This window comes from Misgurnus anguillicaudatus, chromosome 21 (genome assembly GCF_027580225.2).
Source record: "Misgurnus anguillicaudatus chromosome 21, ASM2758022v2, whole genome shotgun sequence".
NCBI classification, from domain to species: Eukaryota; Metazoa; Chordata; class Actinopteri; order Cypriniformes; family Cobitidae; genus Misgurnus; species Misgurnus anguillicaudatus.
Genome location: NC_073357.2, coordinates 30,857,286 through 30,877,500, shown reverse-complemented (window position 1 = coordinate 30,877,500; position 20,215 = coordinate 30,857,286). Strand labels below are relative to the sequence as shown.

At 38.6% G+C, this 20,215-nt stretch overlaps 1 protein-coding gene across 2 annotated transcripts in view; it reads right to left on the bottom strand.

The window, feature by feature from the left end:
* Window positions 1-20,215, bottom strand: part of ccdc102a (coiled-coil domain containing 102A) — a 92,341-nt gene that overhangs the window by 28,368 nt on the left and 43,758 nt on the right. For both annotated transcript variants that reach the window (XM_073858903.1, XM_055202039.2), the window contains exons 5-6: window positions 19,478-19,594; window positions 15,398-15,607 (exon numbers count right to left, since the gene is read on the bottom strand). In XM_073858903.1, coding sequence (XP_073715004.1) covers window positions 15,398-15,607; window positions 19,478-19,594 — 327 coding nt within the window. The remainder of the gene's footprint in view (window positions 1-15,397; window positions 15,608-19,477; window positions 19,595-20,215) is intronic.

The window sequence follows — 20,215 nt, the reverse complement described above, 5'->3', positions numbered from 1 at the left end:
GTCAATACTCAACCCAGTCTCACGGTAAGTCTATAGTAACGGAAATTTTTATTCATTTATTTGTGTTTGCTAACATGAATTTCCGCTGTTTTCGTGTCTCTGGAGACAAATGTCTTTTTCGTCCTTCACAGCACAAATTTCTATCAATGGCTTTTCGTGTCTGTGCCACGACTTTCTTTATCGTGTAATTTTATATTTTGTTTTCTCATCGTTGTTTTCAATTTTTTTACATTTAAAGCCACGATTTACAGAACATCACACAAAATAACAAAAAAAATTTTTGATAACCAAACCTAAAATGTGATCCTGCCTTCGAAACCCCGGTTACAATTCAGTGATTTTATTTAATTTGGTGATTTAGCACGTCAAACCAGTCATGACCAAAAAAATGACAAATTACATATAATTTGTGATCGTTACTGTAAATGATAAAAACTAAGCTTTATATATAATTTATTAAAAATGTATTTATAACAAAGAAAAATACTGAAATTAATAATTTTATAGACAGTATGCGTTATTATTTAGCACAGAAATACCTGCTTGCTTACTTTGACTTTGATCATCTTTATTCACTATAGGTACAAAAACACCCGATGATTCTTATATTATTTATTTCAGGAATCTCTTTTCTATCATTTGAAAGTGAACACCGACCATAATATTAAATCACAAGAAAGACTGTCGTGTCAGGCATAAAAATAGGTTCGATGCAGATATTTTCCATGTCAGCAACGAAATATTAAAAAACAGCTTACCTGTTTTGTAGGTTAATTTTTGACAAGATAAACACCCTGTTTTAAATACATTTTAAAACTTATATCCCTTGAAAAACATCTTTTTTTATGTTTATGTTTTTTATGTTTAGTTTAATGAACTCCTGACGTAGAGCACCTAGCGCGTTCGGCTAGATTGAATGCTACAGCGCAACATTGATACAACGACAAGCAATCCAAAACTTCTTGTCATTTTATATTTTATTTTCTCATCGTTGTTTTCTATTTTTTTACCATTGTCGCTTGGGGTTTGGGTTAGAATCACTTTCTGGGACTTCCTAAACCAAACCCCAACTCCAGGCGAGAATAGTTTTAAAAGCGGACGAAAAACATGTAGAAACCAATGCATAAATCTAAAAAAATCTAACGAATCTAACCCTAACCCCAGCGACAATGATTTAAAAATTGGAAAGAATGATGAGAAAAAAATAAAATGGCACGATAAAGAAAGTCGTGGCACAGACACGAAAAGCCATTGATAGAAATTTGTGCTGAGAAGGACGAAAAAGACATTTGTCTCCAGAGACACGAAAACAGCAGAAATTCATGTCAGCAAACACAAATAAATTATTAAAAAATTACATTACAATAACACGACTTGTCGTGAGACTGTATTGCAATACTAAAGGGTACCTCGAATAAAAAGACTTGTATGCTTTAATACTTTATATTTGCCTTCTGCTACTAAAATCCATTGATCTCTTTAAAAATCCCAACATTTAATACTCGCTTTAAGCTGCCATTATGTTTCGCACATTGCATTCTTATGGGTAATAATTGTTGCAAATGTACAGTTTACTATAAGTAAATAAGACTGGAATCTACAATACACTCTAAAAAAACAAACGGTGCTATATAGAACCAAAACTGTTGCTTTGGATCGTAATCATAGAAGAACCGTTTTTAGTGCCATATAGCACCGGTGAAGCACCAGTGAAGCACCTGTGTAGAACCATAGGGGCCATATAGAACCACTATAGCACCAAATATGGTTCTACATAGCACTATATGGTTCTACACAGGTGCTTTACTGGTGCTTCACCGGTGCTATATGGCACTAAAAACGGTTCTTCTATGATTACGAGCAAAGAACCACTTTTGGTGCTATATAGCACCGTTTGTTTTTAGAGTGTAGATTTTCATGTGAGAATGTCTTACGCCGTACTTCCACCTTCATCTTTATTCTGATCATCTTTTATTTGTATGTTTTCTGTATTGTTCATCATCTGTGTTACTCTCTGGTTCATACTGAAAGGGCTAAACAGAAGACATTGATGCTCTTGTACTTTTAATGGCAAGCATGTGTCAAGACCACATACCGCCACCTACTGTCTGTTTGCATATATAACTCGAATCTTCTGTTTAACATAATTTTACAATCTACTGACTGAAGACTTGTTAAATTCACCTTGCTATACCGTTAATACAGTGGGTAAGATTGCAACCTTTTGACATCATAGCTTGTGAAGTAAAAAAAATGGTGGCCTTCGAGTGAATTATCCCCCTCAAGTTTATAAAAATTACGACATTTGTACAATCATATAGCAAATTCCAATGTTAATCTATTACGCCATAAATGTGTTCATAATCGGGGTACTCTTTAAAAGAAATCAAAGTTTTTTACATTATGTAGAATGATTTTATGTAAAAAAACAGTAAATCACAAAATAATGATGAAGATGACAAATATTTTTGTGGATATATGGAGAAACATATGTAGCATGCAGTGGCATGGTCATTGTGCTACTACAGTCTTATCTGAATTACAGCAAAAATAACTTTTATGGGTCATTCTACAGAAACGTCCACTTTTGGTATGGCAAGATGTTTTTAAATTAATTTCTTTTCTAATATTTAAACTTAGACCACATTATTAGATTACTCTTTGACTTTATGAGTACACATAAATGACAGCTTAATGATTTGTATTTTTTGTGTGCATAAACTTAAAGACTGCATACACCATGTTTTTTGTCACTGGTGTTACCTTACTTCTTATTGAAGGCATTGAAGGTGTTTATGAAATATTATTTTTAATTTTTTCAGCATTAAAGTGTATCAGAATTCAATGAATTTAAAATTATCATCATGTCACATGTGAAAGATTTTATTTAATGTGAAAGAAAAAAAAAACATAGTAACACCAGTGACACAACAAATCACCAGTCACTGGTGTTACTGATCTTTACTGGTGTTACCCATAAGGAAGGTAACACCAGTGACAATTTTTAATGAAAACTGCATTTTACAAAATTGCTGCTGCAAAGTATCAAACCACATGTTGTCAATCATTGTATTACTAAATTAAGTAGTTTAATCCATTTGTATTATATTTTTCTCCAATTCCCAAACAGTTAATGAGGTCATACCAGTGACTTCAGTGTCATCAGTGTGATTTTTATTTTAAAATAAGAGTTTTGTTAAACGGTAACACCAGTGACACAACTCCAGGGGACCACTTTCATTATATATTTTATAATATTTATTTAGCATTTTGTTTTATAATATAGTTTACATCATATATTTGATAGTTATATACACATTATTGTATATTAAATGTAAGAAAAAACTCAAAATAAAGCATTTCACTTCTGTACATGACTGTGGGGACAAACACTTCTGTCGTGCTTGGAATTCTAATTTATTAATAAAAATCAAATATTGCTACATTGATGGCTCAAGAGGGTGTAATTGTTCAAATAACATATTGTTTCATTTTAAAATATAAAAAAATTGTAACCCTAAAGTGTTTTTCAAGTGTAATGTTTCTGTAAAGGCTAAGGACAGAAAAAGAACATTTCCGTAGAATGACCCTTATAATAAACTTGACATTTTACCACCTATTACTTACTAGACTGGTTAAAACCTTTAATTTAGAAAAGTCATTGTATCTAAACTAGTTTAAATTGAACTTCATTGAAATGTTACACACAAACAGCCGTGACCTCAGCTGGCCTTGTCCTGGAGAGCAGTGTTGGTTTCCAGTAATTGGTGGGTTGGTACGCCGCTATAGGTAGTAAATTACAGCACACAAGAAAACACCTTATTCGTCCTGCGTCCTGCTCCCCTGAAACATCTCGAGACTTTTGACCCCAACGTCAGATTTAAACCCATACTATTTCACCTTCCTCCCTCTTTCCTTGTTCAATCCTGATGTTCTAATTACTTTTTCCTTTGCCTCCCCTCTCTCTCACTTCCCTGTCAACTCCACCATTCAACCTCTATGTCTCACCTTCATTACCGACATGCAATTTCACACTGTGGATCCATTGTCCTGTGTGATTGTATTGTCCATCCGTCCATTTCTCCCTCTTTTCACAATCTCTCCATTGTAAGTGAGATGAACACTGCACTTTCTTTCAATGTATTATCCTCACATCATCGTCCTTATCACTCTCTCTCTTTTTTTGCAGTCTTTTTGTTCAACCTTCATTTAACCTCCCCCACTTTTTCGTCATATTGGTCCTGAGAGGAGACTTTTTGCTGACCGAAAACTTTCAATAAAAAATAAGCCATGGATGCAGACACTAGTATCAGAGCTGCTCAGCCGAATATCCAGGCGTCTATCTTACTTTAATATGTAAATAAGTGAAAGATAAAAGACTTCATGTGTAAAAAAAAAAACTTCAGAACATTTACTTTAAACATATCACCTGTATACGTACATATTGTCCTTTGTCCCTTCGGGTTAGATAGTGGGCTATAGATCAGCTTTAACGGCATGTTGTCAGCGCTGGCTAACTGGGACATTAGCTTCAGTGGCTCATAAATAAGCCATAGCGGTAGGTGCTAATGGGTTCATTTAAACTCAGACCTGCACTAATAGAGCCTCGCAGACCGGCTTGGGATCATGAGACAGCTGAGTGATGTGTGTAGGACCCAAGACATTCAGCCAGCAGAGACAGACTCGATTCACACAGCATACAACAGCATGAGCATTAAGTGACAAAGGTTATTGATATAAATCACCATTTGCCGGGCCAGACGGAGGGGTGGGTGCAGACTTTCAATTATGTCACTATCTAATCTGACCCAATCGCTACAGTTAAAAGGTAAAGTGTGCAATTATTTTTGTCTGTTAAAGTCCCGCTGTGGTGAAAATCAAGTTTTTTATGTGGTGTTTTTAACTCATTCCCACCAGCAATTTTTTAAAAAGTTGCCCACCAGCATTTTTTGTGATTTTCACAAAATGCCTTCCAGGAAATTTTTCTACTAAAAATATATAAACATACAAATATATCAAATAAAAAAACAGACCCTCTGCTTTCAAACGAACAACAAACAAACAAACAAAACATGGAAAAAAAACTATATAAATCTATATTTTTTAAATATGGGTATTTTTCTTCAAAAATATTTTTTTTTTGCAGAAAAATTTAAATAATTGCATTTTTGCGAAGGAATTTTGTTAGAGATCAGATTCAGAATGATTATCAAAACAGAGAGTTTAAAATTGGTATCGTATTTTCCAATCTATAAGCCACGTTTTTTCCATTACTTGGCTGGTGCTGCGTCTGTCAGGTGCGCCTTGTAAGTCAGTATGAATTAATTTTGACATTTATGAGGCAAGAGACAACATTACCGTCTCCAGTCGCAAGAGATCGCTGCTCCTGTATTTATGTAATTCAATGATGTGGAATGACGCGTATGCGAACTTCACGCTAGTTGGCTTGTTCGGTTAATTTAGACTATTCAACCTTCCAGGCAAGTTCTGTATGATGGTTTATCGTTTAAATAACTGATAATGTTACTTTAACATACAGACATCTATTCAGCCGCTGTTCTGTCTGCTATTGTTTAGTTGAATAAAGTGCCTTTTAAGATTAAATGTCTGTTCTTCGGCTTGGATTTTGTGAAATAATTTTCTAAATAAACGCGACGTATGGTCCACTGTGACTTGTATATGTTATTTCTTCCTAATGACGTATTTTTGAATGATGCGGCTTATACTCCGATGTGGCTTATAGTCCGAAAGTACAGTAAATAATTTTTTGCTTCAGTTTTTTTATAAATTAGGTAAGTGCGCTATATAGTGGATAATCGCGGTATTACAGATGAACATAAATCTCATCAGGAACACGTTTTTTATGCAAATGTTTTCTCTTAATTGACAAGTTAACTCGTCATTGGTGGGGAAAGAGTTAATAAGCTTTAAGACAGCCCATGTGCAAATTTAACACCATTGCTGAGTATTTTATCCATAATATTTGAATTTTCCCAAAGATATCTCACTCCCACGGTTTGAAATCGCCTTGGTTCGCTATGTCACACACACATGTAACCAATCACATCGTCATATTTGAACTTGCCAGTGCTGAACTCACGTGCACAAGTTTAACCTGCTAACAGCAGAGCTAAAAACAATTAGTGTTTGCATTGTGAAACTGGACTTGGCAGCTATTTTGTCTTAAACTAGCAAAATTAGCATCTATTTATGCATACGGAAAGTAGAGGCGGAGACTACTTTGCATATTCATAGAACCGCCTACACTAAATGCGGGAATTACATTGAAGCAGTTTTAAGGATGTAGAAATTACGAAAACATGCTCTCATGATGCTCAAAGATGAGTTTTAAGTGATTAAATTATGAGGGAGACTTTAAAATAATTCACCCATCCTACCAAGGATTTGGTTCTACTAAAATGGCGTTTGAACTCTTTATGACTTTGTTCTGCGGATCATAAAAGGAAATAATGTAATAAATATCCGGTCGGGTGAATTCAATACAATTGCAGAACATTATGACTCACTTAAACACTTCAACAAGAGCCCAAAAGCGTCAGCAAAAAAAGTGCCAGTGTCTCGCTGTTCATTTTCCAAGCGTTCACTTGATTTTGATGAAAACAATCCAATATTTGAGCAATTTTATACAGTGAAACCGCGTTCTGCTGAAGAACATTATTTAAGTTAAATGGGTGTTACATGTGAGTGAGTAAATAAAATTTTAGGTTAACTAATTGTTTAATGTGTAAATACAACTACTCTACACATTAACATTAAAGAGTAAGTCATTGGTGAATTGACTTCCCCAGGAAAAACAGCAACTTGCAAAAACCACCTGAAAGGTGACCTTCTGGCTCAACCAATGGCGAGAGTTAAGGGTGGAACTGCCCGTTTGTGAGATCACTGAAAGATGGGGTAGAAAGGAAGGTGCAGTAGCAAACAATCCTTAATCCAATAACACTCCTGAATAAAAACAGAATAGCTATAAAGCATTTAGGGGTGGAAGAGAGCTAGCAAAGAGTGACAGATTAAAAATAAAAGAAAGAAAACGTGTGCGACACCTCAATCAGTAAAGGCCGACCCCTGTGAGAAAACACACAGCGCGCCCAAATGGAAAACCTCTGGAGAAGCAGCCCAGAATCTGAAAGGCAAGACAATTCATTTCACACCGGCTTACTCCAGATGTAGCACTCCAGAGGAGCTCATTTAGACACACACACATTCTGATTCATATGCTGCTTGTGAAACCAGAAAGGGAAAACAGAACACATGGGCTCCCACATTGGCTGTCAATAATGTTTACCGCATTTCCATCAGAATGTGGGAGCAACTGCAGTCAGAAGCAGCAGATGAGCAGCCAATATAGCCTCATTAATCACTGTGATTGGTGAATGAACTCCATCTCTATGCCAACAGAGCAGGAGGGATAAACACCTGTGAGGAGGTGCAGACAGCTGGCCAGATGTTGAAAGAGTTTAAGTGGGACGAGATGTTGAGCAGAACGTGAAGAACACATCTGTGTACGATGAGACAGGTGACGGGCAGGGAAAGAGTGACTAAGCAAATACAAAACGACAAGATGTACACCAGCAGTCACAAGTTTGGATTCCCTTAAACGGAATTTATCTTTCTCATTGCATTGAAAACCGTTTGATCAAAAGGCTTTTGTTAAAATGCTTGTTGAATTAGTTTTGAAGGCAACTATAAATTCTGCCTGAGTTTCGGTATAAAACAAAAATTTTACATTTTAATAGATTATGTTGGACTGAAGACAGATGGGTGGTTTCCCGGACAGGATTTAGAGCCAGGACTAGGTCTGTAGTTTTTACAAACATACTTTACAAAAAACAATACTGGTGTGGCTCTTAAGACAAGATATTGCAAGATATTTTTAAATTCATGCAGCTCAAACATGCATTTTAGTCTGGTACTAGGATAAGCCCTGTACTAGGTACTAGGATATTAACCCAAATGCTCTCAGGGACAATGATGAAAAATAGCCTTTTTGGCTAATTCTGGTCCATTTACACTCACCTAAAGGATTATTAGGAACACCCGTTCAATTTCTCATTAATGCAATTATCTAATCAACCAATCACATGGCAGTTGATTCAATACATTTATGGGTGTGGTCCTGGTCAAGACAATCTCCTGAACTCCAAACTGAATGTCAGAATGGGAAAGAAAGGTGATTTAAGCTATTTTGAGTGTGGCATAGTTGTTGGTGCCAGACGGGCCGCTCTGAGTATTTCACAATCTGCTCAGTTACTGGGATTTTCACGCACAACCGTTTCTAGGGTTTACAAGGAATGGTATGAAAAGGAAAAAACTACCAGTACTATGTGGCAGTGCTGTGGCCGAAAATGCCTTGTTGATGCTAGAGGTCAGATGAGAATGAGCTGACTGATTCAAGCTGATAGAAGAGCAACTTTGACTGAAATAACCACTTGTTACAACCAAGGTATGCAGCAAAGCATTTGTGAAGCTACGACACGCACAACCTTGAGGCGAATGGGCTACAACAGCAGAAGACCCCACCGGGTACCACTCATCTCCACTACAAATAGGAAAAAGAGGCTAAAATTTGCATGAGCTCACCAAAATTGTAAAGTTGAATGTCAAAATGTTGCCTGGTCTGATGAGTCTCGATTTCTGTTGAGACATTCAGATGGCAGAGTCAGAATTTGGCGTAAACAGAATGAGAACATGAATCTATCATGCCTTGTTACCACTGTGCAGGCTGGTGATGGTGGTGTAATGGTGTGTGGGGGTTTTCTTGGCAAACTTTAGGCTCCTTAGTGCCAATTGGGCATCGTTTAAATGCCACTGCTTACCTGAGCATTGTTTCTGACCATGTCCATCCCTTTATGACCACCATGTCCTCTGATGGCTACTTCCAGCAGGATAATGCACCATGTCACAAAGCTCGAATCATTTCAAATTGGTTTCTTGAACATGAAAATGAGTTCACTGTACTAAAATGGCCCCCACAGTCACCAGATCTCACCCCAATAGAGCATCTTTGGGATGTGGTGGAACAGGAACTTCGTGCCCTGGATGTGCATCCCACAAATCTCCATCATCCGCTATCTTATCAATATGGGCAAACATTTCTAAAGAACGCTTTCAGCCCCTTGTTGAATCAATGCCACATAGAATTAAGGCAGTTCTAATATGGTGTTCCTAATAATCCTTTAGGTAAGTGTACAGTAATGTTAATTAATGTACATGGTCCCTGTTAAATAAATAAAATAAATAAATAAGCATGTGTGTTCATCAAACACCAATGCTATAAATCATGTTTTTGACTAATAGTCAAATGTAAAATTGAAAAAAGCGAAAGTAGAGCAAAAGCTAGAAAGCTAGAAAAGTACAGTATTAAACTGACCTTCGGATAGACTGACTAACTTTTCTTTGATCCAGGAGCAAAAGACAGACTTGACTCCAGTTCAAAGCTTGTCTGCTATAGACTCAACAAACCCTTTAGGAATAAAAAAATGCACAGCCTGTTTCGCTAACGCTTCTCCATCTGGATGAAGCCCCACTCGTTTTTTCCGCCTGTTGGAACATCGGTGTCGTAATGTATTAGCCCCACACAAATGCTCACTCCAACATGTTTACTTTGAAGTTTCTCTTTGTTGGTGAGAGGTCGCGAGACCAAACAAAACCATGATCAAAACCTGTAATCACACCACAAACAACAGCAAAAAACAACCTTACCTCCACCTGCAGGATCTGATTGAAGCCTTTTTGTATGTGTTGAACTACAGCTCTGTGTGTGTGCATCATTGTTACTGTCAGACTGAAGGCTTTGACTGAGACTCGGCCAACCTGATAAATCTCTTTTAAATCAACATGTAGTCATCCAGATGGACAACAGGCATCATATGATGTTAGTCCCAGACCCAAAAGTTCAAAAGTGCTGACACTTTATATAGGTATTTTTAGGGGGGCTGACAATAAAGACAGGGCTAAAGCACCCGTACCAACTGTTTAATACCTCTACTGCAGGTATATATACAGTATTGTGCAAAAGTCTTAGGCCACCGTGCTACTATTAGACAAGTTGTTTTGCAATGTTATAGTGATCATATATAATTATATCTCAATCTCTTTATTAGAATACAACAAGAAAATATATTTTTTTTAATATTCATTTATCGGCCACTATGAATGCCGAAACCGATAGTTTGGAAAATGCCTAATATCGGCCGATAATATCGGTCTGCCGATATATCGGTCAGGCTCTAGCAGCGCATAACATCACCGATTTCACAGATTTGCGTTTTTGTTGTTTACACAAAGACAACAATGGTATCATTTTCAAAAACGTGCACTTTGAAACCCGTTCAGGCCCCCAAAATGCCATGCTGTGTAAACAAACAACCACAACGCATTAAATCTTTTCTGTTTTTAGTTGTAATGGTGTTACTTAAAAACTTTAAGGGGGTGGGGACTATTCTGACACAGTTAATGAGATTCTCATGCATAAATATGGACACAGTTTCAATAATTTGGATGGGTGTATGCAAGTATTTTTGTGCCAAAGAAATACACTTCATCAGGGTTTGTACAAGTTTCGAAATGTTTTTTTTCGACTACTGAATCTGTTATGTAACAAATTTTGCTGGAAGTACAGTTTAAGTCCTTATATGGGCACTTTAACCAGAACAGCGCACGCACACATCAACCAAAAGCTGACACGAAATTAACGTTAGTTGAAAATGTGTTTTTGTTTGTGGGGAAAATTTAATCTTGTTTAGCTTCCCCAAAAACCCAGCATGGAGGTTGGTAACATTGGATGTAGTTTGTTAATCTGGGAGTAGCAGCGGAGTTGTGCAAGTGTGTTTGTTTAACGCTTGATTTGGTTGAAATGGGTCCGTTCCAGTAATACAATCATCAAAGTTTCACATTAACATGCGCATTGCATGCTTTTCCTCGCATAAGAGAGTTTGTGGGCTTTACTTTTAATCCGTGCAGATTCCTTCTCGCATTCACGTGGACTCAAAACGCCTCTTGGACTTTTGCTCGGATCTGAATCTGAATGCGCGCGACATGGACTCCTTTTAGAACCCGAACTTGTAATACGCGCAGCTCTGACATTTCCTTGCACTAGAGAGGTTGTTAGGCACCAGGAGGGTTAAAACCAGCAAGTTTGTTGTTCCCACTCCCTGGCGGGATTAATGCTCCCTCCCAGATTCTTTTTTATCCATGTCACAAAGTTACACATTTGCTGTGTATCATTGAAAAGTCACACACCTGTTCATGCTTTAAATGCCAGCTCTGATGCAAACACAAAGCATGTTGGAATAGTCAGAAAACAACCAATCTGAGATCTAAATCTGGGTCGTGGTCTGGTAATTGGTGACCTCTACCCAAGCGCAGGCCTCAAGCTCAAAGACACTAATAAAGAGTGGCCGAGGCTTATCCGTGCTATCTGATCGATATTTCATTTCTTGTTGAGATAGCAAACACCAGGAAGATGCACACACCCAGGAAGTAGCCACAGAGTCCCATTCCCAATCTTCTGCAAGTGCTGAGTTTAAAAGCAGACGCGACAGTATACATCCATCTGCAGCGGGGGGCTAAACGAAACGCGGGTGAAAGTGAGCGAGCGACTGGACCAGGATATGATTTCAGTATCAATCACACTTTGTTCTTTATGTCAGCGATGGTTGGTTGTCCTCAGTGCGCCGTGGCCTGTTTCTCCGATCCCGTCCTCATCGATCCATTTGCTTCAACAGCTCCTGAGCAAGCTCATCAATCTCTCTGCGTTCTCTCCCAAACCGCAGGCCCCTGGCCACTATCAGGACATCGTTTGTGTGGGAATGTGCAACAGCATGTGGACACGCACACACACACACACACACACACACACACACACACACACACACACACACACACACACACACACACACACACACACACACACACACACACACACAAACGCTTGGATGCCATATGTTGAGCATTTAACACATAAGCCAAAACATTCAGCCTCATATGCATGGATTACATGTCCATTTACTGGCACTAATTTTGTTTTCTTCCCGGTTAATCGCTCTAATTGATTTTCTAAACTCACTTTTACTGTTCTTTTTGTTCTTTTTCCCTCGATACCCCTCTCTCCGCTCATACACATTTCTCTGGCCTCAGCTTCTCCTTAAATCTTTCCGGCTTTCAAGGGAGTGGAAAGCTGGCAGGTGAGCGAGTGATTTACAGCGCCTGTATGAGAAGAGCTTGGGATCACTTCATAAATCTCTGCCTGCGCTAATGGCTGCTCATAAGAGCTCTGGCTATAAGTGTCTGTATTTCTGGCCACATTACTTGAATATTTCACCATCATCACACAGCCATTTGACATAAGGATGATCCTGCATCAAAAATAAAACCATATCCCAGCCACTGTGGATGTAGGTGTTCACAGTCTCGACGTGGTGTTGATGTAGGTCAGCTGATGGATAAGGCCTCTTCATCACAATGACACTAACTAGATTAATTGCAGGACTGAACCAGTGCAACTAAAAATTTCAACATTCTACCTTCACACTTTATCAATCTCTATTACAGTATATGCTTCAGGGGTTTGCTTCAGGTTCTAATGGTCATTTTTTGAGTTCCAAAATTTCCACAACTATTACAGAATTGTAAACTATATACTTAAAGAGTAATGAAACTTCTGACTATAGGTGTTTTACTCGTTCATTATGGGCAGATGTAACCTATAAATTGTAGGCAACAGTTTACTTCCTGGGATTGGTGATGCAGACAAGACCGACATTATCATAATTCCTCCCACTTCGGACTCACAGCCTGTTAGTTAACTCCTGTTAGCATTGCATTGTGAACAAATCTTTCAAACATGGTAAGGAGCGTCACATTTCCTGCTGACGTCAGAGATATTCAGACCAATCACAACGTACAGATTAGCTGGCTACACAAATATTACTACGGATACCCTGCACATATGGCTGACAATTGGATATATCATGCACCAAGGCATTGGGTTTTTGTCCACACATCATGGTTTTCTGACGTGGAGACAATCTAAAAATGTTGGGTCAAAAAGGGTCGAACCCAGCCTTTAACATTTTGGGTTGAAACAACCCAGCATAGGTTAGATTTGGGTTCATACCTATTTGACCCAATGCTGGGTTGAAAATAACCCAGCATTTTTTTTGAGTGTACACTGTAGCTTTCGTTATTTTAAAATTGTATTGTACAAAGCATAATTTTCAATGTTCCTTCCATCTTGGATTTTCTGGAAAGGTCATGCTGTGATGTACTGATCCTCTATTGATCACACAAGCGATACAAATCCCCCACACCTAAACTTTGAAACACGGCAAAACACAAGATGTCAGGCCACACGACTTTAATATTTCATCATCATCATATTTTCATATGAGCTTGTGTTTCTGGTTTCCAGCGTTTACGTGTGTATGATTAGACGTAAATGTTAGGGTGACCAGCCCATTAGCACGCATGCCACAGTAACTAATCATTTATAGACGGTTTCAGCAGTAACAACTTAAACAAATGGATTTTGTGGACTAAACAAAACTTTTCCATTACATAGTACCCCACGGTTTGGTTTAGTTTGGGTCGGGTCAGCTTACTTTTGGGAGCTTTTCCATTGGGTGCAGTACATAGTACCCGATATTTTTTTCGTACCACCTCGGTTGGGGTTCCAAGCCATAGATATGTATAAAGGCTAGATGGCTCAAGGCGGAGTCCCTAACGGCATCACCTGGCGGCCATCTTACGACAGGGCGCTCGCTCACTCGTAGCATTGAGTTTAATGGTGCAGGTGCTTTTGGATGACCATGGCTTGCTCGGTTTTCTGCCGATTTTCAAACGGTTTGGATTTTTACAAACGTTATTAACGTGGCTATAATTCTGGATGCTTTAACATGTTTCATGAATTTATTTTTTATCTTTAGTATAGGTATGCAGTGTCATAGGTACATCTTTGACGTTTATAACAAACCAAACCGTTTGAAAATCAGTAAAAAATTAAGCAAGTTATGGTCATTTAAAAGTACCTGCATCATTAAAACTCAATGCTACGAGTGGGCGGGCGCCCTGTCCTAGGATGGCCGCCAAAATGCGGACGTTGCACTCCATTGGCCAGCAGCGCGGACGAGCCATCTAGCCTTTATACATATCTATGTTCCAAGCGACCCGACCTGATACCAAACGTGACGCGAAAACACTGTAGATCACTGATTGGTCTGAGAGAATCGTCACTACCAGCGTCATCGCTATAATGTAAAAGATTAGCTTTAGCTTACTGCTAGCTTGCGCCGTCTCGAGCAAACATGTTGTCATCTGTGCTCTGCTATAAGTTTCCAAACACCCTTTTAGCAATGAAAAACATCCACAGGTTGAGAATCCGGGACACCATAACAGTTTTTTCCAGACTTGCAGTTTGTGGCGGCACATTCGCGACGTGCACGTCCGCATTATATATGCTTAAAAGCAACTTCAATGAGGCTCAGCGGAGCGCCGTCGACTGACCCCACGGGTCGGGTGTTTGAACAGAAACTGTCATGTGAGACAGATAAACGCGATGTGCAAACATCTATTTGTTAAGGCCAATTTTATTTTTGTGGCAGACTGAGAAATAAATAAATGTATGGGAATGAACAACAACGCTCTCACTTGTATGATGTCACAGCAGTAGGCAGCGCAAATCGACACGCCTATAATCCCTCCCACTGCGAAGTGATACTAAACTCGATGGAAAAGCTAACCACGCCAAAGTGAGGTGAGCTGACCCAACCCAAACTAAACTAAACCGTGGGGTACTATGCAATGGAAAATGAATTCTTGCCAAATCTCTCCGCACAGTTGTGATCCGTGTTTGTCATCTCCCGTCGTATTTAGCAAACAAAAACATTTTATTTTCTACATGGTATTTGTTTCAGAGATCAGTTAATCCAATAGCCGGACCAATAAATAAATAAATAGTTTCAGGCATGTGTCACAATGATAGAGTCTTGCATTACAGTTAAGTGCATCTCAGTTCATTCATGACTGTGTCTTGACTCTAGATCAAGCTTCATACAACTAAGTGTTAGCAGCCCGTACAAGCAGGTTTATGGTGCCCAGTGACAAAATAAATATACACTGTTAGTGATCAAGCAATATTCTTCCAGAGACGCACAGGAGAACATGCATTTGTTATTAAATTGGTTTCTAGATGATTTTGCACGTCTACGCATACAAAAACCTAGCCAAACACTACTAAAAAACGCTACCAAGGTGGGAAACTGAATATGTATAATCTCTGCCAAAAATTTAGGTGAGATGGCCAGGAACTCTTACTGGACTGTGCTTGGGCATAAAGGTAGAGGATTATTTGTGCAAGTTTGCTGTGCTCTCCTCCACTCACCTTGTTTCTCTCAAACAGCTCACACTGGATAGTCTTCAGGTCAGTGTCCAGGGCACTGGCGGCCTGCCTGCGTTTGCGTGCCAGCTGCTCCTCCAGGTCTTCCATCTGGGCACGCAGCTTTTTGTTTTCCCTCTCCAAGGCCAGTTTCTCAGTCTCCAGACGCTCCCGCCGACCCCACTCGGCTGCGTTTTCCACCTGCAAACGCTCCATCTGCACACACGTGGACAGCACACGTACAGTTAATATATTGAGTTACAGATTATATAGTTACAGTAAAGGCCTATTGCCAAACAAAAATTATATATAAATAAATTAACAATTGATCCCTATAATCCTTTATTACACTGCTCTTTGAAACCGTCCAGATAACAATCGCAATTTTTTCGATTACGGGTCCAGCTGGCATTTCAGGGTTCCTATACGTATCACTTATTTTTAAAGGGTACTTCCCCCGGAAAATAGTGTGTTTGTGACATTAGAATGTCTTGTCTTATTTTAAAACTAAAAGGAAACAGGGTTTTCCTCACCGAAGGTCTGCATTCATTAAAAATAAGCTAATAAAATATTTCAAATCAATATTTAATGTTACTTACTTTACTAATGAGGTAAATTGCCGTGTATTAAAGGGCTAGTCAACTGGCGGCCCGCCAATCATCTTTATCCGGCCCGCCGGTCACCCTTTGGCCGTTTCTCAATCGGAAGGCTGCAGCCTCCGGAGGTCGCATATGCAGAAGCATACGTCGTCAAGTTTAAGTCAACTGAGCATTACATTCACAAATCATAAGCATTTTACAACAATTTACGATTAACTAAGAATAATAGTCAACTTTATAATTGTTAACATTCTGAAATAAGACTTAATGACGTATGTAGCCTGGAAATGCGACCTCCGGAGGCTGTAGTCTTCCAAATGAGAAACGGCCATAGTCTGATTTAAATTCAGCGTGGTTACTTTTACCTTACCACTATACAAGACAACACAGAAAGTGGCTGTGTGGGGTGCCAACCATAGATATGTATATAAAGGCTAGATGGCTCGTCCGCGCTGCTGGCCAATTGAGTGCAACGTCCGCATTTTGGCGGCCATCTTACGACAGGGCGCCCGCTCACTCGTAGCATTGAGTTTTAATGATGCAGGTACTTTTAAATGACCATAACTTGCTTAATTTTTTACCGATTTTCAAACGGTTTGGTTTGTTATAAACGTCAAAGATGTACCTATGACACTGCATACCCATACTAAAAATAAAAAAATAAATTCATGAAACATGGTAAAGCATCCAGAATTATAGCCACGTTAATAACGTTTGTAAAAACCCAAACCGTTTGAAAATCGGTAGAAAATTGAGCAAGTTATGGTCATTTAAAAGTACCTGCACCATTAAACTCAATGCTACGAGTGAGCGAGCGCCCTGTCGTAAGATGGCCGCCAGGTGATGCCATTAGGGACTCCGCCTTGAGCCATCTAGCCTTTATATACATATCTATGGTGCCAACCATCTGCAGGTGCGTAATTATCTGATCCAATTTGAGCTTTGGATGCATTAAAGAAAATAAACTTATGCGACTACACTGCATGTGACGCGGCGACCGGAAGTAATGTATTTCAGTGTGTTCCAATCAAAACTGTGTGCAAAGTTAAAATTATTAATTATTTTTTGTTTTACTTTATCAGTAACACTTGAATACTTTAATTACTGGTAAGTAAATTATTAACTACACATATATTCGTAGATTAAAGGTTCTCTCCCATGACATTTTCATTAAGACTGCCACTAGGGGGCGAACTCCCGACAGTTATATCTGTATGTAATGTACAATGGAAAGGCTGTTTAGTCTTTATATCTATAAAATATTAAAAAAGAAAACATGTAGTGCAATTTTAGTCATTAGGAGAAGACTGGCTATATGTTGTGAATACTTGACATGTAACAATTAATGAAAGTTAAACAGTTATAAACAAAATATGTTTAGGAGTGTTGATCTTTTACACTTTTACTATTAATTACTGAAAACTCATATTTTATTTATTAATATTTAAAAAACAATTGCAGTTTAACATGTAAGAGCCAAATGTTAAAAGGCTTTTAATTTTTTTTAAATGCATGTTTTTAATATGTTTTTTTTAAAATATACCACAACAACACACACATAGTAAAAGTAAAAAATATATCAAAAGTAAAATTAGGGGTAAAAATTTGGCCCGCATCATATTTACAATTTTAAAATCTGGCCCTCGAAGAAGAGTAGTTGAAGACCCCTGCAGCCAGTTTTAATGGCAAAATAAGCGCTTTCAGAGTGATACGATACTCTCTTCGTTTAGGGTCCTGATCAAACTGTCGGGGCTTATCCCTTAAAGGAATATTCCATTTTCTTAAAAGAAAAATCCAGATAATTTACTCACCACCATGTCATCCAAAATGTTGATGTCTTTCTTTGTTCAGTCGAGAAGAAAATATGTTTTTTGAGGAAAACATTGCAGGATTTTTCTCATTTTAATGGACTTTAATAGAGCCCAACATTTAACACTTAACTCAACACGTAACAGTTTTTTTCAACGGAGCTTCAAACGACTACAAACGATCCCAAACGAGGCACAAGGGTCTTATCTAGCGAAACAATTGTCATTTTTGACAAGAAAAATAAAAAATATCCACTTTTAAACCACAACTTCTCGTCTAAATCCGGTCGTGATGCACCAGCGTGACCCCACGCAATACGTCAAGAGGTCACAGAGGACGAACGCGAAACTCCGCCCCAGTGTTTACAAATGTGTTAAAAGAGGACCGTTCTGACGTTGTTGTATATCAACTGATACTAATTAATGTCTTTGTGTCAGTTTAATGTTTACAATGGTCCGCAAATGTGCGTTTTATATATGGAACACGTGACCTCCCTACGTCACTACGCATTTACGTTAGGTCGCGCTGGACCGGACCTAGACGAAAAGTTGTGGTTTAAAAGAGCATATTTTTTATTTTTCTTGTCAAAAATGACAACCGTTTTGCTAGAAAAGACCCTTATGCCCTGTTTGGGATCGTTTATAGACCCTTGAAACTCCGTTGAAAAAAAATGTCAAGTGTTGAGTCAAGAACCAAATGCTGGGCTCTAGTAATATCCATTAAAATGAGAAAAATCCTGCAATGTTTTCCTCAAAAAACTATTTCTTCTCAACTGAACAAAGAAAGACATCAACATTTTGGATGACATGGTGGTGAGTAAATTATCTGGATTTTTCTTTTAAGAAAATGGAATATTCCTTTAAATAAACACAAAGAGCAACTCACCTTTACTATTGTAGGTATGCACATTTTTTTTAATGTAAAATGTATGATGGGAAAAATGTATGAGGTCATATGTGACATTTCCTCACGTAAGGTTTTGTCAAACTTTGCATTACTGAACAAATACTGTATGTAGAGCTGCGAATATATAAAATACAGACACAGCAGCCCCTTTATGAGACTCATGATCAGGAATAAGTGATGGTACATTAGTACACAGGACTCCTATTAGCACAGAATGATGTAGAACTGAATAAAGGGCTCGCGTGATTTCCCGGTACCGACCTCCTGCTAAAAGCAGTTTAATGGGAAACCACCTCTTTAAGCTTCACCTTAAGTGCTGACTGACTTTCCCGGCATATCCGAAAGTCTCGCCAGACAAGCTAGTCATTAATTTGTCATTTGACTTTTGAGAGAAGAAAGACTGTTGAGAGCAAAGGTGAACGGAAGTTCTGGAGACATATATAGGGGATAGAGTGGCTACGATCTGACACACAGAAGTAGCCTTTATTAGATTCACATCAAAAAGTGCAAAATGTCACTCGCCAAGTTCATTTCAGTAATGCCGCACTGCATGCTGGGAATGCATTAGAGCAGCGTTCTGCCATGAGGCAAGCCTGATTAACAGAGGGATACTGAGGCTGGTCCAAACACTGAAAACACAGCGGATGGATGTTCAAAGCCCTTAGGATGTTTAGCTTTGATGTACATCACAGCACATCCTACGGTGACACAGAAATGGCTTGCTGTGTGCAGCTGTAAAAGGCAACAGATGGCCGATGTACGTGTGGCTTACCTCTGCACGAAGCTCTGCCAGTTTCTTGTCCATACTGGTACGAGCACCCAGCTCATCCTCCAGATCTTCAGACATGCGGCCCAGCTCATCCTGATGTACCTCCTTGAGCAAATTCAGCTGTGTTATAGAGATAAAGAAGAAAAAGACAGTGTTATTACTAAACTGAAAGTAAGCAAAACATATTGTATTGATGGATAATATCTGTGGTGTTCAAATACATTTCTTGGCATGTGAATTGCATGGCTATACCAAACTATGCAATATTTTGAAGACGTCACTGGTATTCAAACAGATTTAACATTTCGATTTGAATGTTTCTGCTAGCTCAACTCTCATTTCACAGTTGATGAAACGCAGTAAAAGTCTTTGCTCATTTAATACGACTCGTACTGATATTGGGTGAGCACATTTGCCATTAAGTGTGAAGAGCTCTATGGTCATAGTCTGATCTCTCCACAGTGTCTTGCACCCGGTGTACTGTGACTCAAACGTGGTGATTAACATTCGCCGCAGGTCGGGAGCTCACGCAGATGGGCTGAGGAAAGGCAGCTCATCTATTACATTACTGTGTGTGTGTGTGTGTGTGTGTGTGTGTGTGTGTGTGTGTGTGTGTGTGTGTGTGTGTGTGTGTGTGTGTGTGTGTGTGTGTGCTACACACACAACCTGCTTCCTACCCATCATCTCATGCATTCCTCCATTCTATGCACTCATCTTTTGTGCAACACAGTGCCTATTCTA